Below are 22,043 nucleotides of genomic sequence, written 5' to 3' on the forward strand. Positions count from 1 at the left end.
GCAACGTATTCCAGCGCCTCCCCAGGAGTTTGGCGGATCCAGAACATTCCAAAATATGCGAAATCAAACCCCGAGGCACGGAAAACCAAAGCCATCGTTGCATTGGGGGGCTGGAGGTCCCCCCCAGACTCCAGCAGGGTCACGGCCGCCCGGAGCCCTGCGGGAACAAGGGGAGATGGGGATGAGGCGCCGGATCCGGGCGTGGTCCGGGCTGGGTGTGGCGCTCCGGAGGCGCCCGGGACCCACCTGGCAGGGCCAGCAGGGCCAGGAGGGCGCGGAGCGGGAGGGAGCTCGAGGCCATGGCCAGGATGTGCCGGGTACGGGGTCCTGGGGGGGTTTGGGGCAGAACCGGTGAAGATTTGGGGCTGGGATGAGGCGGCCGTGACCCTGCTGGAGTGCGGGGGGGACCTCCAGCCCCCCGGGGGGTCCCTGACTCTGCTCTGCCGCGGCTCTGGGTTCAATTTTGAGAATGAAGCCATTTTTTGGATGCATCAAAGGCCTAGTGAGGGGCTGCAGTTCATGGTGTACATTAGCCACAATGGTGGTACCACTGAGTACGTGCTGTCGGTGCAGGGTCGGTTCACGATCTCCAGGGACAACGGGCAGAGCTCGGTGACGTTGACCATGAACAGCCTCAAGGACGAGGATTCCGCCGTTTATTTCTGCGCTAAATCTGTTAATACTGATACTCCTGCTGCTGCTGGTTATGTTGATGACTTTGGTGCTGGCCCTACCCCCATATTTGATTCCCCACCCTTCCCCAAATGTCCCCAAATCTCCCCAAATGTCCCAAAATCTCCCCCCAGCCCCCAAACCGACCCCAGCTCTTGACCATTGATCCCAACCTTGCCCTGCTCTTCTCCCAGTTCCCAAACCACAACTGCCCACCCCAAAGCTCGACTTTGTTCCCCTGAACTCAGCCCTGAAGGATCAGATTTGGGTCAGCACTGGGGATCGGTACCAGCCTGGGCGGCTTTGGGTCAACACCACGGATTTGGCCGAGTTTTGGGCCAGTTATCCCATTAGAGGGCAAGGTCCAGCTCAGGAGTCCAAATGGTGTTTGAGGCCTGGGACCACCTTAACCCCCTCACAAGCACCGATGAAAGATCTGGCACAGAAATCGGCGCTGGAATCCTCGTCCTGGAGGGTGAGATGGGAAAAGCTCAAACACCTGACCCAACTCTTGGCCGTTCCTGCAAAGTTTTGAGCTCTGCGCCCCAAACCTCAGCACTCGGGCCTGGATCCCAAATTTGATCTTTAAAGACTTTGGGCTAAAGTCCAACTTTGGGACAGCACTAAAGACTCGGGGTCAGTGCTCAGGGGCAGGGTCAAGGGTTGGGGTATGGGGGAAGGCTCTGGGGACATTTGGGGACAGGTGGGGATGCCGTGACTGGGATGGGGTCAAAACCATCAACATAACGAGCAACAGCATAAAAAGCAGTCAAAGGAGAAAAGGCACTCTTGGCGCAGAAATAAACGGCGGAATCCTCGTCCTTGAGGTTGTTCATGGTCAGCGTCACCGAGCTCTGCCCATTGTCCATGGACATCGAGAACCGGCCCTGCACCGACGGTGCGTAGTTGGTGTAGCCACCACGGTAGCTGATCCATGCGACGAATTCCAGCGCCTCCCCAGGTCTTTGCCGGACCCAGTACATGTCAAAATACTCGAAACCGAACCCAGACCCACGGCAGAGCAGAGTCAGGGACCCCCCGGGGGGCTGGAGGTCCCCCCCGCACTCCAGCAGGGTCACGGCCGCCCGGAGCCCTGCGGGAACAAGGGGAGATGGGGATGAGGCGCCGGATCCGGGTGTGGCCCGGGCTGGGCGTGGCGCTCCGGAGGCGCCCGGGACCCACCTGGCAGGGCCAGCAGGGCCAGGAGGGCGAGGAGCGGGAGGGAGCTCGAGACCATGGCCGGGATGTGCCGGGTACGGGGTCCTGGGGGGGTTTGCAGGTTGTTAATGAGGGTGTTAATTGGTCTGGACTCCAGAGTTGCTCTTTAAATCCCTGTTTATTGTATCCAGATGATTCAATAATTTATTTATTATTTAAATTCCTTTTTATTGTATCCAGGTGATTCAGCAATTTATTTATTATTTAAATCCCTGTTTATTGTATTCAGATGATTCCATAATTTATTTATTATTTAAAATTCTACTTAAAAATCACAGAAAATAATGAAAATAACTACAATTAACAAAGAATTAATGAAATGAACCCAAACCCTCCTGGCTCAGGTTTTTCTACTCTCAGGGTCGGATCCGCCCCTTTGGGGACTTCCCCAAACAGCCACAAAAAGGCCCAAAATGGCCCCAAATTTTGGGTTTTGCTTTCAGTGCAGCTGCAGCTGCTGGTACCTGCTGGGGGCCGTAATTAGTGCAGTTAATTAGAGTTACTAGAGTGGATATTCAAGGCCAATACCTTAAAAAAACCTCCAAAACAACAGTAATAATTAAATTTAATTGTTTCATTTGCTTCATTTAATTTTCATTCATTTAATTGATTTTTACTGGTGCTAATATTTCTCAGCACACAGGGTTATCATTCATGATTATTGGGGTTACCGACTGTCACTGTCAGGGCTAATAACGGAATATTTTGGGTTCAAGGAGAATTTAACCCAAACACACCCGGATCCGGCGCCTCATCCCCATCTCCCCTTGTTCCCGCAGGGCTCCGGGCAGCCGTGACCCTGCTGGAGTGCGGGGGGGACCTCCAGCCCCCCGGGGGGTCCCTGACTCTGCTCTGCCGTGGGTCTGGATTCGATTTCGGGAGTTACACCATGGAGTGGGTCCGCCAAAGCCCCGGGAAGGCGCTGGAATGGGTTGCAGGGATCTATGCCAATGGTGCCAGCACCAACTACGCGCCGTCAGTCAAGGACCAGTTCACGATCTCCAGGGACAACGGGCAGAGCTCGGTGACGCTGACCATGAACAACCTCAAGGACGAGGATTCCGTCGTTTATTTCTGCGCCAAGAGTACTGCTGGTGCTAGTTTTGCTTACCGTGTTGACGGTTTCTGGCCCGTCCCCGTCACTCTCGAATTTCCCCCCCCGTTTTTCCCATTTCCCCCAAATCCCCCCGGCTCCCCCTCCCCTGATGGCCGAGCTGACGCGGAGCCGACGCCGGCAGAAGCGGTTCGGTGCCGGGTCTGGGCCGGGCCGGAGCCTTTGCCCAAATCCCTGAATTTCTGATTTTTGGGTTGAGATTTGGGTCAGAACCAGGGGAGGGTTTGGGGTCAGTGGTGACCATTGGGGCAACTGGGGGAGAGTGGGGACAAAGGGTCAGGACTGGGGACAGGGCTGAGGGCTGGGGGAGGGGTCTGGGGACATTTGGGGACAACAGGGGAATCGGTGCTGGGATTGGGCATGAAGCCGAAAAGGAAACCAGACACCATAACAGCACCAGAAAGCCAACCACCATCAGCACCCTTGGCGCAGAAATAAACGGCGGAATCCTCGTCCTTGAGGCTGTTCATGGTCAGCGTCACCGAGCTCTGCCCGTTGTCCCTGGAGATCGAGAACCGGTTCTTGACTGATGGCACGTAGAAGGTTCTGCCATCACTGTGGATACTCGCGACAAATTCCAACGCGTTCCCGGGGCTCTGACGGTACCAGCCCATTCCGAATTGTCCGAAATTGAAACCGGACCCACGGCACACCAGGGCCATCGACACCCCAGGGGGCTGGAGGTCCCCCCCGGACTCCAGTAGGGTCACGGCCGCCTCATCCCAGCCCCAAATCTTCACCGGTTCTGCCCCAAACCCCCCAGGACCCCGTACCCGGCACATCCCGGCCATGGCCTCGAGCTCCCTCCCGCTCCTCGCCCTCCTGGCCCTGTTGGCCCTGCCAGGTGGGTCCCGGGCGCCTCCGGAGCGCCACGCCCAGCCCGGGCCACACCCGGATCCGGCGCCTCATCCCCATCTCCCCTTGTTCCCGCAGGGCTCCGGGCGGCCGTGACCCTGCTGGAGTGCGGGGGGGACCTCCAGCCCCCCGGGGGGTCCCTGACTCTGCTCTGCCGTGGGAATGGATTCAGTTTTGGCAATTTTGCCATGTTCTGGATGCGTCAGAGCCCTGAGAAGGCACTGGAATACGTCGCGGGGATCAGCAGTAGTGGCGGCACTGACTACGCACCATCAGTCAAGGGCCGGGTGACGATCTCCAGGGACAACGGGCAGAGCTCGGTGACGCTGACCATGAACAACATCAAGGACGAGGATTCTGCCGTTTATTTCTGTGCCAAAAGTGCTGTTGCTGGTTGGGGTGCTGATGGTGCTGGTGGTGCTGGTTTTGTTGATGGTTTCAGCCCTGTCCCCCTCCTCAGGTCCCCAGACCCTTCCCCAAATTGTTGGAGCCCGGTTTCGATTTTGGCAGCCTGGAAACCAACGGGAGGATTTGTTCCCGCTCTGTGCATTCCCGTTCTGCAGGAACAAACCTTGAAGGGCCCTTTTGTGTCCCTGCAGGAGCGCAGGGAGCAGGGCCCGACCCCAGCACAGCGTTTGTCCAGGCTCAGATAAAACCGGCAATCCTTCAGTCCTGCACGGGGGGAGAGCACAAAGAGCAGGGAGGAGACCCCGAGGGCAGGGGAGCAGGAGTCAGGGTCCAGAGGGAAGAGAAGGAGGAGACGCCGCGAGTTTGGGCTGAGCCCAGAGCCTGCAATTAGTCTCCATGTGTTAATTAATTCATGGCACAGCTGCTCCTGCTCCTGCTCCTTCGATGTCCCAGAATTTATTATTTCTTTATGTTTTAGTCCAGATTCCTTCCACCAATTCAGTTTGAGGACTGCCCTGCTTTAGGTCCTAACTGTAATAATGGAAAATTGTACCTGGATGTAAAAATTAACCCCAACACACCCGGATCTGGCACCTCATCCCCATCTCCCCTTGTTCCCGCAGGGCTCCGGGCGGCCGTGACCCTGCTGGAGTGCGGGGGGGACCTCCAGCCTCCCGGGGGGTCCCTGACTCTGCTCTGCCGTGGATCTGGGTTCACTTTTGGGAGTTACGACATGGCCCGGGTTCGGCAAAGCCCCGGGAAGGCGCTGGAATGGCTCGCAGGGATCAGGAGCGATGGCAGCAGCACCTATTACGCGCCGTCGGTCAAGGGCCGGTTCTCGATCTCCAGGGACAACGGGCAGAGCTCGGTGACGCTGACCATGAACAACCTCAAGGACGAGGATTCCGGTGTTTATTTCTGCACCAAGAACAGTGGCAGTAGTTGTTGTTATGGTGCTTATGTTGATTTTGGCGCTCATCACGGCCCCCAGTGCCCCCATCATGGTCCCTAAATGTCACAGGATCCTCTCGCCCTTCCCCAAAATCTCAACTCATTTGCTAGTCCTGACCCATTGCCCCAGATCTGCCCCGATTGAACCAAAACCAACCCCTGCCCCTAAACAAACCCCCGACTGGTTCTGCCCCAAACTCTACACCCTTCACCCCAAATCCCCACTTGGTTCCCCAAGAAACAGCCCCAGACACAAATCTCAAGTCTTGACCATTTGGGCAATTTTGTGAACCAAGGTTGGGATTCAGAGCCCAGAGTTGAGTTTGGGGAAGGCCCAGTTGGGGTTTGGGGCCGATGGCGGTGCTGATGCCAACGGGGGAGGTTTGGGACAAAGGGGCAGGACTGGGAGAGGGACTGGGATTTGGGGGAGGGGTCTGGGGACAACTGGGGACAGAGCAGCAGCCCAACCACCACCAGGATTTTTGGCACAGAAATAAACGCCGGAATCCTCGTCCTTGAGGCTGTTCATGGTCAGTGTCACCGAGCTCTGCCCGTTGTCCCTGGAGATCGAGAACCGGCGCTTGACTGACGGCGCGTAGTCGGTGCTGCCACCACTGGGGTGGATCCCTGCGACGAATTCCAGCGCCTTCCCAGGGCTCTGGCGGACCCAGGCCATGTAGTGACTCCCAAAATTGAATCCAGAGGCGCGGCACACGAGGGCCAGAGAGGCCCCAGGGGGATGGAGGTCCCCCCTGGACTCCAACAGGGTCATGACCGCCCAAAGATGATATAAATGTAAATAATAATGACAATAAACAGCTTTTAACTTGTACTGGGTACTGAGTCTTTGTTTTTACATCCCCGGGCGCCTCCAGAGCGCCAGGCCCAGCCCAGGCCACGCCCGGATCTGGCGCCTCATCCCCATCTCCCCTTGTTCCCGCAGGGCTCCGGGCGGCCGTGACCCTGTTGGAGTGCGGGGGGGACCTCCAGCCCCCCGGGGGGTCCCTGACTCTGCTCTGCCACGGGTCTGGGTTCGGATTCTCGAGTTATGGAATGCTGTGGATCCGCCAGAACCCTGGGAAAGCGCTGCAATTTGTTGCAAGTATCAGTAATGCCGGCACCAGTTACTACTCCTCATCGCTCAAGGGCCGGGTCACCATCTCGAGGGACAACGGGCAGAGCTCGGTGACACTGACCATGAATGACCTCAAGGACGAGGATTCCGCCGTTTATTTCTGTGCCAAATCTACTTATGGAGGCACTGGTACTGGAGTTTATTATGTTGATGTTTAAGGCCCCATCCACATCAGTGTGAGCCCACCTGCCCTCAGGTGTCCTCAGACCCTTCCCCCAGCCCTCAACCCCTGCCCCAGTCCTGACCCTTTGTCCCCAGTCTCCCCCGGTTGCCCCAATGGTCACCACTGACCCCAAACCCTCCCCTGGTTCTGACCCAAATCTCAACCCAAAAATCAGAAATTCAGGGATTTGGGCAAAGGCTCCGGCCCGGCCCCCGACCCGGCACCGAACCGCTTCTGCCGGCGTCGGCTCCGCGTCAGCTCGGCCAGTCAGGGGAGGGGGAGGCGGGGGAGATTTGGGGGAAATGGGAACAACTTGGGGAAAATTCGATAGCTGGGGCAAGGATGGAGGAGTTTGGGGGAGAAACTCAAGGATGAGGTTGGGAATCCAGAGAAGGTTCTTGAGATTTTGCGACATTTGGGGATCCAACAATGGGGCCTTGGAGACACAAACGACGGTCACCAAAACCAACAAGAGCAGCAGAAGCAGCACCATAACTACTGGTAGAACGTTTGCAGCAGAAATAAACGGCGGAATCCTCGTCCTTGAGGCTGTTCATGGTCAGCGTCACCGAGCTCTGCCCGTTGTCCCTGGAGATCGAGAACCGACCCTTGACCGACGGCGCGTAGTGGGTGTAACCACCACTACTGATACTTGCAACGTATTCCAGCGACTTCCCGGGGCTCTGACGGATCCAGATCATTCCAAAACTCCCGAAATCGAATCCGGAGGCGTGGCAGAACAGAGTCAGGGAACCCCCGGGGGGCTGGAGCTGAGACAAACACAAATATCCCAATGAACACTTTGTAACTGGGACTGGGCACAGACTCTTTGTTTCTGCATCCCCGGGGGCCCCAGAGCGCCACGCCCAGCCCGGGCCACGCCCGGATCCGGCGCCTCATCCCCATCTCCCCTTGTTCCCGCAGGGCTCCGGGCGGCCGTGACCCTGCTGGAGTGCGGGGGGGACCTCCAGCCCCCCGGGGGGTCCCTGACTCTGCTCTGCCGCGGGAGTGGATTCGATTTCGGGAATTATGGAATGTTCTGGACCCGCCAGAGCCCTGGGAAGGCGCTGGAATTCGTGGCGAGTATCTACAACGATGGTGACACCACCCACTACTCACCATCGTTCAAGGGCCGGTTCTCGATCTCCAGGGACAACGGGCAGAGCTCGGTGACGCTGACCATGAACAACCTCAAGGACGAGGATTCCAGTGTTTATTTCTGTGCCAAAAATGCCCGTCCCGATGCAAACGCTGGTGCTGTTGAAGATTTGGGTCAGCACTGGGGGTTGTTTTCAGCCCGGGCGGCTTTGGCGGGACAATGTGGCTTTCACAGGAGCTGGCTGAGTTTTGGGGCAAGCGATTCCTTTAGAGGGGCAAGGTCAGGATGAGGAACCAAAAAGGTGGGGACTGAGGACCAGGAGGTGAGAATTTGGGGAAGGAATTCAGGGCACAGTGACAAGTTAGGACCAGGTCATGGCAACAGGGCCAAAACCATAAACTGGAGCAGTAGCAGCATCCCAACCACCATCAGTGTGAGCAGATTTGGCACAGAAATAAACGGCGGAATCCTCGTCATTGAGGTTGTTCATGGTCAGCGTCACCGAGCTCTGTCCGTCATCGGTGGCCAACGTGAACCGGCCCTTGACTGACGGCGCGTAGTAAATGCCACTCTTCCAGCTCACCCGCGCAACGAGTTCCGGTGACTTCCTGGGGCTCTGGCAGATCCAACCCATTGCAAATTTCCCAAGATCGAACCCAGAGGCACGGCAGAGCATAGTCAGGGACCCCCCGGGGGGCTGGAGGTCCCCCCCGCACTCCAGCAGGGTCACGGCCGCCCGGAGCCCTGCGGGAACAAGGGGAGATGGGGATGAGGCGCCGGATCCGGGCGTGGCTTGGGCTGGGTGTGGCGCTCTGGGGCCCCTGGGGATGCAGAAACAAAGACTCAGTACCCAGTACCAGTTAACAGGAGTTTATTGTGATTATTATTTAAATTTATATCATTTTTGGGCAGCCGTGACCCTGCTGGAGTCCGGGGGGGACCTCCAGCCCCCTGGGGCCACCTTGGCCCTGGTTTGCCGTGGCTCTGGATTCAGTTTTGGGAGTTACGAAATGAGATGGGTCCGGCAGAGCTTCGGGAAGGGGCTTGAATTCGTGGCACTGATCAGCGGCGATGGAGGTTACACCTTCTATGGGGCCTCGGTGCGGGGCCGGTTCTGGATCTCCAGGGACAACGGGCAGAGCTTGGTGACGCTGACCATGAACAACCTCAAGGACGAGGATTCCGCCGTTTATTTCTGTGCCAAATCTGTCGACAGTTGCTGCGCTGGTATTGCTGCTGTTGATGATATTGCTGATTTTGGCACCGTTCCCACCTGTCCCTGTGCCCCAGATCCTTGTCTCAAGCCCCAACCCTTCACCCCATTGTTTGTTTTGGTTTAGGACAAATTTGGGAGGTCATGTCCTCATGGGATCCCACTAGGAAAAGATTCCAACAAATTCGAACGGAACCAAAAAGATTCAGAGCTCAACTTTGGGCCCAGGGCTGAACACTCGGGGTCAGTGCTGAAGTTCACAGTCAAGGGTTGGAGTTTGGGGACACTTGGGGACCTGGGGAAGGGGACGGGACCAAAGCCATCAATAGCATAAACACCACCATAACCAGCAGTGTTTGTGGCACAGAAATAAACGCCGGAATCCTCGTCCTTGAGGCTGTTCATGGTCAGCGTCACCGAGCTCTGCCCGTTGTCCTTGGAGATCGTGAACCGGCCCTTGATGGACGGCGCGTAGTAGGTGCTGCCACTGCTGGTGATCTCTGCGACGTATTCCAGCACATTCCCGGGGCTCTGGCGGACCCACTGCATGTAGGAGCTTCCGAAATTTAACCCGGAGGTGCGGCAGAGCAGAGTCAGGGACCCCCCGGGGGGCTGGAGGTCCCCCCCGCACTCCAGCAGGGTCACGGCCGCCCGGAGCCCTGCAGGAACAAGGGGAGATGGGGATGAGGCGCCGGATCCGGGCGTGGTCCGGGCTGGGCGTGGCGCTCCGGAGGCGCCCGGAGATGCAGAACCAAAGACTCAGTACCCAGTCCCAATTAAAAGCTGTTTATTGTGATTATTATTTACATTTATATCGTCTTTGGGAGACCGTGACCCTTCTGGAGTCCAGGGGGGACATCCAGCCCCCTGGGGGGTCCCTGACTCTGCTCTGCCGCGGGTCAGGGTTCACATTTGGGACTTTCGGAATGTACTGGATTCGCCAAAGACCCGGGAAAGGTCTGGAATGGATCGCACAGATCAAGAGTGATGGAGGTTACACCTACTACGCGCCGTCGGTCAAGGGTCGGTTCTTACTCTCCAGGGACAACGGGCAGAGCTCGGTGATGCTGACCATGAACAACCTCAAGGACGAGGATTCCGCCGTTTATTTCTGTGCCAAAGATTACAGCAGTGGTTGGAGTGGTGGTCGTGCTCAGTATATTGATGTTCCTGGCCTCGTTCCTGTCCCTCCTGTTGTCCCCAGATGTCCCCAGACTCCCCCCCCATCAATGCCATCGGTGCCTGTGGGACCGTCAGGGACTGAGGATCGCGCTTTGTGCCGAGGAAATGAACTGGAGAGGGTGCAGAGCAAAGGGGCAGCGTTGTGATTGCGTTCGTGTGCTTGTGACACGACCGAGGGACGGTGACAGAGCCGGGGCAGAGCTGAGAGCTGAGGAGTGTCTGGGGACATTTGGGGACAGCTGAGGTCAGGTGGGGGCAGGAGGGGACAAGTGGTGATGCAGTGACAGGGATGGAGTAAAATCCATCAACATAACCAACACCAGCGATCCAGGCAGGACCACCAGGACTTTTGGCACAGAAATAAATGCCGGAATCCTCGTCCTTGAGGTTGTTCATGGTCAGCGTCACCGAGCTCTGCCCGTTGTCCCTGGAGATCGTGACCCGGCCCTTGAACGACGGCGCGTAGTGGATGTTGGCACCATTGTAGCCAATCTGTGCAACGTATTCCAGCGCCTTCCCGGGGCTCTGACGGATCCAGAACATTCCATAATCTCCGAGATTGAACCCGGAGGCGCGGCAGAGCAGAGTCAGGGAACCCCCGGGGGGCTGGAGCCGAGATAAACACAAATATCCCAACGAACACTTTGTAACTGGGACTGGGCACAGACTCTTTGTATCTGCATCCCCAGGGGCCCCAGAGCGCCACGCCCAGCCCGGGCCACGCCCGGATTCGGCGCCTCATCCCCATCTCCCCTTGTTCCCGAAGGACTCCGGGCGGCCGTGACCCTGCTGGAGTGCGGGGGGGACCTCCAGCCCCCCGGGGGGTCCCTGACTCTGCTCTGCCACGGATCTGGATTCGATTTCGGGCGTTCCTCCTTGGTCTGGGCCCGCCAGAGCCCTGGGAAGGTGCTGGAATACGTCGCAGGGATTGGCTATGATGGAGACACCCGGTACTCACCGTCAGTCAAGAGCCGGTTCTCGATCTCGAGGGACAACGGGCAGAGCTCGGTGACGCTGACCATGAACAACCTCAAGGACGAGGATTCCGCCGTTTATTTCTGTGCCAAAACTGCTGGTGGTTATGCTGCTCGTGTTGCTTATGTTGATGGTTTTGGCCCCATCCCAGTCCCTGTGTCCCCTCCATTCCCCAAATGTCCCCACACGTTTTTCTCTCACCCCAAACCCCTGACCCCTTTATTTGGTCAGGTTCAGTTCAGTTGCAGGAGGACACGGCTGAGATGAGTTCCTCTGGGAAACAGATTCCAACAGATTCCAACAGATTCCAGAAGATACAAATCTCAAATTTGGGCCCAGTACTAAAGACTCAGGATCAGTACTCAAGGCCAGAGTCAAGGTTTGGGGTTTGGGGACGAGGGAAACCTGGTGATGGGGAAAGGGTAAAAGCCACGACTATTAGCATCAGCAGTACCAGCACAATCTCTGGCACAAAAATAAACGGCGGAATCCTCGTCCTTGAGGCTGTTCATGGTCAGCGTCACCGAGCTCTGCCCGTTGTCCCTGGAGATCCTGAACCGGTCCTTGAACGACGGCGCGTAGTAGGTGCTACCACTGTAGCCGATCCCTGCGAGCCATTCCAGTGCCTTCCCGGAGCTCTGGCGGACCCAGCACATGCTGTAAGTCCCAAAATTGAATCCAGAGGCGCGGCAGAGCAGAGTCAGGGACCCCCCGGGGGGCTGGAGGTCCCCCCCGCACTCCAGCAGGGTCACGGCCGCCCGGAGCCCTGCGGGAACAAGGGGAGATGGGGATGAGGAGCCGGATCCGGGCGTGGCCCGGGCTGGGCGTGGCGCTCTGGGGCATGGAGAAAGAAAGACTCAGTACCCAGTCCAAGATACAAAGTGTTTGTTGTGATTAATATTTACATTTATTTCATCTCCGGGCGGCCGTGACCGTGCTGGAGTCAGAGGGAGACCTCCAGATCCCCGGGGGGTCCCTGACTCTGCTCTGCCGCGGGAATGGATTCTCTTTGGGGGATTATGGAATGTTCTGGACCCGCCAGAGCCCTGGGAAGGCGCTGGAATGGGTCGCAGGGATCAAGAACGATGGCAGTTACACCCGGTACGTGCCGTCGGTGCAGGGTCGGTTCACGATCTCCAGGGACAACGGGCAGAGCTCGGTGACGCTGACCATGAACAACCTCAAGGACGAGGATTCCGCCGTTTATTTCTGCGGTAAAAGTGCTGGTGCTGCTGGTGACCACGCTGTTGCTGAATCTGTTGATGGTGTCGATCCCCTCCCGGTCGCTGTGCCCTCTCCCTGTCCCCAAATGTCCCCAGACCCGTCCCCCAAACCCCACATGGTGCTGATGTGTCGGGCACAGACTCTGGAACTGTCCATGCCTTGGGCCCGGCCGGAGGGTGGGGGAATGGACAGGGACAGGAGAGGGGTCTGGGGACAGCTGGGGACAGAGGCACGGGGTTGAGCAGCAGCCCAACCATCACCACCACTTCTGGCACAGAAATAAACGGCGGAATCCTCGTCCTTGAGGTCGTTCATGGTCAGCGTCACCGAGCTCTGCCCGTTGTCCCTGGAGATCGTGAACCGGCCCTTGACCGACGGCGCGTAGTCAGCCCTGCCTTCATTCCTGACCCCTACGAGCCATTCCAGCGCCTTCCCAGGGCTCTGGCGGGACCAGATCATTCCATAACTCACAAAATCAAACCCGGAGGCACGGCAGAGCAGAGTCAGGGACCCCCCGGGGGGCTGGAGGTCCCCCCCGCACTCCAGCAGGGTCACGACCGCCCGGAGCCCTGTGGGAACAAGGGGAGATGGGGATGAGGCGCCGGATCCGGGCGTGGCCCGGGCTGGGCGTGGCGCTCCGGAGTTACCCAGGGATTCAAAAACAAAGACTCAGTACCCAGTCCAAGTTAAAAAGTGTTTATTGTGATTGTTATTCACATTTATATCATCTTTGGGAGGCCGTGACCCTGCTGGAGTCCAGGGGGGACATCCAGCCCCCCGGGGGGGTCCCTGACTCTGCTCTGCCGTGCCTCGGGATTCGATTTCGGGACTTATGACATGTACTGGATCCGACAACAACCTGGAAAGGCGCTGGAATACGTTGCACTGATCACCTACACTGGCAGTGCCTACTATGCGCCATCAGTGCCGGGCCGGTTCTCGATCTCCAGGGACAACGGGCAGAGCTCGGTGACGCTGACCATGAACAACCTCAAGGACGAGGATTCCGCTGTTTATTTCTGCGCCAAATGTTACAGCTGGAATTGTCACTATGCTGTAACTGCTGCTGTTGCTCTTGGTAGTCGCAGTTATATCGACAATGCTGGTTGTGGTCCCAAGCCCTCATTGTTGGGTCCCCAAATGTCCCAAGTTTCCCACACTGTTTACCCAAATCCAAGCCCTACCTTCCAAATCTCGGTCATTTTGCTCCAAATTCTTCCAGCGCTCGCTCAAAATTCATCTTTCCCCCCGTTGGGTCCGTGTGCCCCAAATCTCCACCTTTCATCCCAGATTTCCACTCCCTTCCCTCGTGACCATTGCCCTGAGGATTCCCCTGGGTCAAGAAAAATCTCGAAAAGGGTCAGCAAACCCAAACCTCCCCAGTGGGCACCAAACCAACATAAATACCACCAGCAGCAGCACCCCAGTAACAACTAGCATTATTACATTTGCCACAGAAATAAACACCAGAATCCTCGTCCTTGAGGTTGTTCATGGTCAGCGACACCGAGCTCTGCCCGTTGTCCCTGGAGATCGAGAACTGCCCCTTGACAGACGGCGAGTAGTAGGCGCTGCCATCCTTGCTGATACGTGCAACCCAATCCAGCGCCTTCCCGGGACTCTGGCGGTACCAGCCCATCCCAAATTCTCCAAAATTGAATCCATTTCCACGGCAGAGCAGAGTCAGGGACCCCCCGGGGGGCTGGAGGTCCCCCCCACACTCCAGTAGGGTCACGGCCGCCCGGAGCCCTGCGGGAACAAGGGGAGATGGGGATGAGGCGCCGGATCCGGGCACGTTGGGGTTAAATTGAGTTTGAACCCAAAATCTTCGATTATTCACCCCACTAATGAAAGTCACCAATCTCAATAAACCTTAATTGTAACCCTGTTTACCAATAATTAATAATACGTAGAAAAATAAATTACATTAATAAAAATTAAAATGAAACAAATGAAACAATTTAATTTAATTATTCCTATTAATGGAGGAGAGTTCTTTTTGGGTATAGGTCCTAAGTCTACACTCTAATAGCACTAATTCAGTGCACTAATTACTGCCCCCCAGCAGGTGCCAGCAGCTGCAGGTGCACTGAAAGCAAAACCCGAAATTTGGGGCCATTTTGGGCCTTTTGTGGCTTTTTGTGGAAGTCCCCAAAGGGACGGATCCGGCCCTGAAAGCAGAAAAACCTGAGCCAGGAGGGTTTGGGTTCATTTCATTAATTGTTTGTTAATTGAAGATATTTTCATTATTTTCTGTGATTTTTAAATTCAGGAAAATTCTGAGGGAGATTTAGATCAAACCAGTGGAGTCTGGGGCTGAACCGGTGAAGATCTGGGGCTGAGATGAGGCAACCGTGACCCTGTTGGAGTGCGGGGGGGACCTCCAGCCCCCCGGGGGGTCCCTGACTCTGCTCTGCCGCGCCTCCGGGCTCACTTTTGGGAGTTACGACATGGCCTGGGTTCGGCAAAGCCCCGGGAAGGCGCTGGAATGGCTCACAGGGATCAGGAGCGATGGCAGCACCTTCTACGCGCCATCGGTCAAGGGCCGGTTCACGATCTCCAGGGACAACGGGCAGAGCTCGGTGACGCTGACCATGAACAGCCTCAAGGACGAGGATTCCGCCGTTTATTTCTGTGCCAGGGGTTATGCTAATGATGCTCGTGCTAATGATGCTGGTGCTAATGATGCTGTTTTTTCCCTGTCCCCATCACTGTGTCCCCATCGTCTCCACACCTCAAGTCTTGATTCTGACCTTGAACACTGAGCCTGAGTCTTTAGTACTGGGCCCAAAGTTAAGATTTGTATCTGCTGGAATCTGTTTCCCAGAGGAACTGGTCTCAGCCGTGTCCTCCCACATCTTACTCAACCTAACTCAATAAAGGGGTCAAGGTTTGGGGTGTGAGGAAAAAGCCTGGCAACAAATGGGGAATGATGGGGATGCAGTGACAGGGATGGGGCCAAAACCATCAACATTAGCAGCAAGAGTAGCATAACCACCAGCAGTCTTGGCACAGAAATAAACGCTGGAATCCTCGTCCTTGAGGCTGTTCATGGTCAGCGTCACCGAGCTCTGCCCGTTGTCCCTGGAGATCGAGAACCAGCCCTTCAAGGACGGTGGGTACCGGGTGTCTCCATCATAGTCAATCCCTGCCATGTATTCCAGCGCCTTCCCAGGGCTCTGGCGGGCCCAGACCAAGGAGGAACGCCCGAAATCGAATCCAGACCCGCGGCAGAGCAGAGTCAGGGACCCCCCGGGGGGCTGGAGGTCCCCCCCGCACTCCAGCAGGGTCACGGTCGCCTCATCCCAGCCCCAAATCTTCACCGGTTCTGCCCCAAACCCCCCCAGGACCCCGTACCCGGCACATCCCGGCCATGGCCTCGAGTTCCCTCCCGCTCCTCGCCCTCCTGGCCCTGCTGGCCCTGCCAGGTGGGTCCCAGGCGCCTCCAGAGAACCACGCCCAGTCCGGGCCACGCCCGGATCCGGCGCCTCATCCCCATCTCCCCTTGTTCCCGCAGGGCTCTGGGCGGCCGTGACCCTGCTGGAGTGCAGGGGGGACCTCCAGCCCCCCGGGGGGTCCCTGACTCTGCTCTGCCACGGGAATGGATTCGATTTTGGGAGCCACGACATTTTCTGGTTCCGCCAAAAACCTGGAAAGGGGCTGGAATTTGTTGCATGGATCTACAACACTGGTGGCAGCACCGATTACGCACCGTCGGTCAAGGACCGGTTCTCGATCTCCAGGGACAACGGGCAGAGCTCGGTGACGTTGACCATGAACAACCTCAAGGACGAGGATTCCAGCGTTTATTTCTGTGCCAGATGTTACAGCAGTGGCTGTGGTGCTGTATTTTCTGCTGTTGTTGGTCTTGGAGACGATTCCAACTGTCGCCGAATGCTCAAAGTGCTGGGCTCCCAAATTTCCCGAAATCCCTCAATCCTTTCCCCATAGGCCAACCATTGGTTTCCTCCCTCACGTCCTCCCCCAAACTCCTCCATGCTCGTCCCAACTCTCGACTTTCCCCCCCAGTTGTTCCCATTTCCCCCAAATCTCCCCCGGCTCCCCCTCCCCTGACTGGCCGAGCTGACGCGGAGCCGACGCCGGCAGAAGCGGTTCGGTGCCGGGTCTGGGGCCAGGCCGGAGCCTTTGTCCAAATCCCTGAATTTCTGATTTTTGGGTTGAGATTTGGGGCAGAACCAGGGGAGGGTTTGGGGTCAGTGGTGACCATTGGGGCAACTGAGGGAGACTGGGGACAAAGGGGCAGGACTGGGGCAGGGGCTGAGGGCTGGGGGAAGGGTCTGGGGACATTTGGGGACAGGTGAGAGGGATGGGGCTAAAACCATCAACAAAATAAGCACCAGACCAAGCAACAAAACCATAACCATTCTTGGCACAGAAATAAACGCCGGAATCCTCGTCCTTGAGGTTGTTCATGGTCAGCGTCACCGAGCTCTGCCCGTTGTCCCTGGAGATCGAGAACCGGCCCTTGACTGAGGGCGCGTAGGCGGTGTCTTCATCACTGTCAATCCCTGCGACGTATTCCAGTCCCTTTCCGTGTCTTTGGCGGAACCAGAACATTCCATAATCCTCAAAACTGAACCCGGAGGCGCGGCAGAGCAGAGTCAGGGACCCCCCGGGGGCTGGAGGTCCCCCCCGCACTCCAGCAGGGTCACGGCCGCCCGGAGCCCTGCGGGAACAAGGGGAGATGGGGCTGAGGCGCCGGATCCGGGCGTGTTGGAGTTAATTTTTACTTCAAAGTATAGTTTTCCATTATTAGTGTCAGGAACCAAAGCAAGGCAAGCGTCGTACCTAACAGGTGTAAAAAAAATAAAGAAATAATAAATTCAGGGCCAGTCAATGGAGCAGGGGCAGGATCAGTTGTGCCATGAATTAATTAACAGATGGAGACTAATTGCCGGCTCTGGGCTCAGCCCAAACTCGCAGCGTCTCCTCCTTCTCTTTCCTCTGGACCCCGACTCCTGCTCCCCCGCCCTCGGGGTCTCCTCCCTGCTCTTTGTGCTCTCCCCCCGTGCAGGATTGAAGGATTGCCGGTTTTATCTGAGCCTGGACAAACGCTGTGCCGGGGCCGGGCCCTGCTCCCTGCGCTCCTGCAGGGACACAAAAGGGCCCTTCCAGGTTTGCTCCTCCAGAACGGGAATGCACAGAGCGGGAACAAATCCTCCCGTTGGTTTCCAGGCTGCCAAAATCCAAACCGGGCTCCAAAAATTTGGGGAAGGGTCTGGGGACCTGAGGAGCGGGACGGGGCTGAAACCATCAACAAAACTAGCACCAGCGCCATCAGCACCCCAAACAGCAACAGCACTTCTGGCACAGAAATAAACGGCGGAATCCTCGTCCTTGAGGCTGTTCATGGTCAGCGTCACCGAGCTCTGCCCGTTGTCCCTGGAGATCCTGAACCGACCCTGCACCGACGGCGCGTAGTAAGTGTCGCCATCATAGTCAATCTCTGCAACATATTCCAATCCCTTTCCGGGTCTTTGGCGGATCCAGATCATTCCATAACCCCCAAAATCGAATCCAGATCCACGGCAGAGCAGAGTGAGGGACCCCCCGGGGGGCTGGAGGTCCCCCCCGGACTCCAGCAGGGTCACGGCTGCCCAAAGGTGATATAAATGTAAATAATAATCGCAATAAACACCTTATAACTGGGACTGGGCACAGACTCTTTGTTTCTGCATCCCCAGGGGCCCCAGAGCGCCACGCCCAGCCCGGGCCACGCCCGGATCTGGCGCCTCATCCCCATCTCCCCTTGTTCCCGCAGGGCTCCGGGTGGCCGTGACCCTGCTGGAGTGCGGGGGGGACCTCCAGCCCCCGGGGGGTCCCTGACTCTGCTCTGTCACGCCTCTGGGTTCGATTTTGGGAGTTCCTACATGGGCTGGGTTCAGCAGAGCCCTGGGAAGGCGCTGGAAACGGTCGCAGAGATCAGCAGCACCGGTGACTACACCTACTACGCGTCATCAGTGCAGGACTGGTTCTCGATCTCCAGGGACAACGGGCAGAGCTCGGTGACGCTGACCATGAACAACCTCAAGGAGGAGGATTCCGGCGTTTATTTCTGCGCCAAATATGATGGTGCTTGTTCGGGTTTCACTTGTGTTTCTTACACTTTCTATGGTTTTGACCTTGTCCCCATCACCGTGTCCTGCGCTGTCCTTGTACCCCCGACCCTTCCCACAAACATCAACTTTTCACCCCGTTATTTGTGCGCATTTTGGGCAAATTGGGGCAGACACGTGCATATGGGGTTCCTCTAGAGAACAAATTCCAACGGATTCCAACAGATTTAGTTCTCAACTTTGGGTCCAGCGAAGAAAACTCACGGTAAATTCTCAAGTTTGGAGTCCAGGCTTAGGTTTCAGCAGAAGGGTCGTGCGACATTTGGGGACAGGTGGGGTGAGAGTGACGGGAAGGGGTGGAAATCATCAATATCATTAGCACCAGCATGAGCACTAGCAGCAGCACTTTTAACACAGAAATAAACGGCGGAATCCTCATCCTTGAGGTTGTTCATGGTCAGCGTCACCGAGCTCTGCCCGTTGTCCCTGGAGATCGTGAACCGGCCCTTGACCGACGGCGCGTACCAGGAGCTCCCATCACTGCTGTGAATAGTGGCAACCCATTCCGGCACCTTCCCGGCACTCTGGCGGATCCAGAACATTCCATAACTCCCAAAATTTAATCCAGAGGAGCGACACACAAGGACCAGGGAGGCCCCGGGGGGCTGGAGGTCCCCCCCGCACTCCAGCAGGGTCACGGCCGCCCGGAGCCCTGCGGGAACAAGGGGAGATGGGGATGAGGCGCCGGATCCGGGCGTGTTTGGGGTTAAATTGAGTTTGAACCAAAATATATTGCATTATTAGCCCTGATGATGACAGTCATTGACCCTAAAAATTTTTTATTATAGCCCTGTATGCTGGTAATCATTACACTCTATAAAAACCAACTAAATGAATAAAGACTATAATGAATCAAATAAAACTATATATTTTATTTATTCCTATTAATTCAGGAGGTTTTTAAAGGATATTGGCCTTAAATTTCTGCTCAAATAACTCTAATTAACTGCACTAATTATGACCCCCAGCAGGTGCCAGCAGCTGCAGCTGCACTGAAAGCAAAACCCGAAATTGGGGCCATTTTGGGCCTTTTTGTGGCTTTTCGGGGAAGTCCCCAAAGGGGCGGATCCGACCCTGAGAGCAGAAAAACCTGAGCCAGGAGGGTTTGGGTTCATTTCATTAATTGTGTGTTAATTGAATTTATTTCCATTATTTTCTGCAATTTTTAATTTGGGTTTTCGTCAATTTATCGGATTTTGGGCATTTATTTTATTTTATTTTATTTTATTTTATTTTATTTTATTTTATTTAATTCTATTTTATTTTTTAATTTAATTTAATTTAATTTAATTTAATATAAGTTTTATTTTATTTTAGTTTTATTTATTTTATTTTAATTTTATTTTTATGTTATTTTATAATATTTTAATTATATTTTTAATTATTTAATTTAATTTTATTTATTTATATTTTATTTTTTATATGGTTTTCTTTCTATTTTTATTTCTTTATTTTAATTTAATATAATTTAATATTTTAATTTATTTTACTTCAATTATTTAAATCAAATTAAATTAAATTAAATTTTTTTTCATTTTATTTTATTTTATTTTATTTTATTTTATTTTATTTTATTTTATTTTATCCTATTTTATTTTATCCTATTTTATTTTATTTTATTGTAATTATTGTCCTTTAATTTGGTTAGTATTTGCTCTTAGTGTCGTTTTATTATTTTTATTTTATTTTAATTTTAATTTCAATAACCTTATTAATAATGTTTATTATTTCTATTAATTTTCTTTTTTTCACAGGATTCTTTTCCTTAATCTCGATTCTTATCTTGATTATTTGTCATTAATTACTCTTAATAATTATTAATTTCCTTCCATATTTGTTAATTTTAATCGGTGTTTATTATCTTTAATTATTTTCTATATTTCCTAATAATTTTAATTGTGATTATTTTCATTATTTTGCTTCAATTGATCAAATTATTGATCTCTGGTTATTCTTATTCTTTTTATTTTAGATTTATTTCATTTATTTATTTTAAATTAATTTCAAATTATGGTTTTTATTTTCGTCACTTCTAACTTAAAATATTTTTATTGAGTTTAATTAACAGTTTTTATTTTATTTTATTTCATTTTTATTTGTATTTATTTAGTTTATTTGGGTTTTATTTCATTTTTATTTTTGTATTTTAATTTATTTTTAATTTAATTTTGTTTTATTTTATTTTGTTTTATTTTATTTTATTTTATTTTATTTTATTTTATTTTATTTTATTTTCGTTTATTTTATTTTATTTTCGTTTATTTTATTTTCTTCATTGATTTTCGTGCCCTTAAATTTTTGGGTTTTTTCCATTAATAATTTTAGTTCCTTTTATTAATTAAATTTTCAATTTTTAATTGCTCTTTATCGCTGATTTAATCCTGAAATTAATTAATTCTTTGCCAATTGGGGAACTTCATTTTTGTCCTGCAATTTCTAATTTAATTTATTTCATTTAATTTTAATTTAATTACAGATAAATTACTTTAATCATTAATTTGTTAACTTTGTTTATTTGAGGTTTATTAATCACTTTAAATTTTTTTATTTTGTTCAGATTATTTTTCTTTCAAAATATTTCTATTTATTATTAATAATAATTTTTATTTTATTTTAAAATATTTTTATTTATTTCAGTATCCTTTAATATTTTACCCGGTTATTATTGTTTATTAACACCGATTAAAATTAATTAAATTTTATTAAGTTTCAATTATTATTAATAAAACTCTTATTTCAATTACAAAATAAATAATTTCATTTTCTTCTCGGTTTTATTTGGTTTTCTTTTCTTTTAATTTTTACCTTTGCAATCGTTGGGAGTTTTTGGTGATAAAGTGAAATAAAAAGGAATTAAATGGAATTAAATAATTGTAATTAAACAATTAAATAAATATGTCAAATAAAATTAAAAATGAAGTGAAATAAAATATTCAACAGATGCGTATTTTATTTTATTTTAAAATTCTATTTTATTTAATTTTATTTTTAAATTTAATTTTATTTTTTTATATTTTTAATTTTTATTTTTATTTTTATTTTTAAATTTAGTTTAATGTAATTTAATTTAATGTAATTTAATTTTTATTTTTATTTTAAAATTTAGTTTAATGTAATTTAATTTAATGTAATTTAATTTATTTTAATTTAATTTAATTATTTTATTTAACTTTATTTTATTTTATTTTATTTTATCCCAATTTAATATGAATTTTAAAAATGAAACGGAATAAAAAATTGAATTAAAAATAAAAGGAAATTAAAATGATAAAAAATTTATCAACACAAATTTTGTAATTAATTAATTGATACAAAATATATTAATTTATGATTTATTATTTAATAATTAAATAATAACAGGAAATCGAATAAAGGAAAATAAATAGAATTAAGAGTAACAGTTGAATAAATTAATTAAAATTTAACAATAAATAAAATTAAATAAAATCGCAATTAAAAATAAATTTAAACGTGATAAAAATAATTGGGAAAATAAAGGAAATAAAATGAAAAAGAGAAGAAATAAAATAAAAATTAAATAAAGTAAAAACAAGGGGAAATAAAGGAAAGAAAGAAGACAATAAATTGAATTATTAATTGGAATTTAAAAATGGATATAAATGGAATTAAATTATTTTAAAAGAAGTGGAATAATTAAATTAAATTAAGATAATCAAAATTAAATGAAAATAAGAGA

General features: G+C 51.6%; 2 protein-coding genes, 1 pseudogene and 8 gene segments (V, D, J or C); 7 read left to right on the forward strand and 4 right to left on the reverse strand.

Annotated features, from left to right (window-relative positions):
• Positions 1-1,328: 1,328 nt before the first annotated feature.
• LOC117011305 lies at positions 1,329-1,766 on the reverse strand (the record flags this gene model as incomplete). The annotated part of the segment is given in 1 exon segment: positions 1,329-1,766. A coding segment is annotated over 1 exon segment (438 nt), but the record flags the coding sequence as incomplete, so codon positions are not given.
• A 141-nt stretch (positions 1,767-1,907) lies between these two features.
• LOC117011307 lies at positions 1,908-3,190 on the forward strand. The segment is given in 2 exon segments: positions 1,908-1,925; positions 2,678-3,190. Coding segments are annotated over 2 exon segments (531 nt in total).
• Positions 3,191-3,945: 755 nt separating this feature from the next.
• Positions 3,946-4,658, forward strand: LOC117011308 (the record flags this gene model as incomplete). The annotated part of the segment is given in 2 exon segments: positions 3,946-4,252; positions 4,459-4,658. Coding segments are annotated over 2 exon segments (507 nt in total), but the record flags the coding sequence as incomplete, so codon positions are not given.
• A 237-nt stretch (positions 4,659-4,895) lies between these two features.
• Positions 4,896-5,279, forward strand: LOC117011309 (the record flags this gene model as incomplete). The annotated part of the segment is given in 1 exon segment: positions 4,896-5,279. A coding segment is annotated over 1 exon segment (384 nt), but the record flags the coding sequence as incomplete, so codon positions are not given.
• A 2,166-nt stretch (positions 5,280-7,445) lies between these two features.
• LOC117011310 lies at positions 7,446-8,955 on the forward strand (the record flags this gene model as incomplete). Its single annotated transcript, XM_033086668.1, has 2 exons — positions 7,446-7,788; positions 8,528-8,955. Coding segments are annotated over 2 exons (771 nt in total), but the record flags the coding sequence as incomplete, so codon positions are not given.
• A 23-nt stretch (positions 8,956-8,978) lies between these two features.
• On the reverse strand, positions 8,979-9,473 carry LOC117011311 (the record flags this gene model as incomplete). The annotated part of the segment is given in 1 exon segment: positions 8,979-9,473. A coding segment is annotated over 1 exon segment (495 nt), but the record flags the coding sequence as incomplete, so codon positions are not given.
• Positions 9,474-9,734: 261 nt separating this feature from the next.
• LOC117011312 lies at positions 9,735-11,746 on the reverse strand (the record flags this gene model as incomplete). The annotated part of the segment is given in 3 exon segments: positions 9,735-9,787; positions 10,331-10,616; positions 11,456-11,746. Coding segments are annotated over 3 exon segments (630 nt in total), but the record flags the coding sequence as incomplete, so codon positions are not given.
• Positions 11,747-11,901: 155 nt separating this feature from the next.
• LOC117011313 (immunoglobulin alpha-2 heavy chain-like) lies at positions 11,902-13,774 on the forward strand (the record flags this gene model as incomplete). Its single annotated transcript, XM_033086669.1, has 3 exons — positions 11,902-12,250; positions 12,970-13,265; positions 13,742-13,774. Coding segments are annotated over 3 exons (678 nt in total), but the record flags the coding sequence as incomplete, so codon positions are not given.
• A 202-nt stretch (positions 13,775-13,976) lies between these two features.
• LOC117011314 lies at positions 13,977-14,974 on the forward strand. The segment is given in 2 exon segments: positions 13,977-14,004; positions 14,553-14,974. Coding segments are annotated over 2 exon segments (450 nt in total).
• Positions 14,975-16,423: 1,449 nt separating this feature from the next.
• Positions 16,424-17,725, reverse strand: LOC117011315. The segment is given in 4 exon segments: positions 16,424-16,455; positions 16,592-16,879; positions 17,148-17,317; positions 17,632-17,725. Coding segments are annotated over 4 exon segments (584 nt in total).
• A 286-nt stretch (positions 17,726-18,011) lies between these two features.
• On the forward strand, positions 18,012-18,385 carry LOC117011316 (annotated as a pseudogene).
• Positions 18,386-22,043: the final 3,658 nt, after the last annotated feature.

This window comes from Catharus ustulatus, unplaced genomic scaffold (assembly GCF_009819885.2).
Source record: "Catharus ustulatus isolate bCatUst1 unplaced genomic scaffold, bCatUst1.pri.v2 scaffold_106_arrow_ctg1, whole genome shotgun sequence".
Taxonomy (NCBI): Eukaryota; Metazoa; Chordata; class Aves; order Passeriformes; family Turdidae; genus Catharus; species Catharus ustulatus.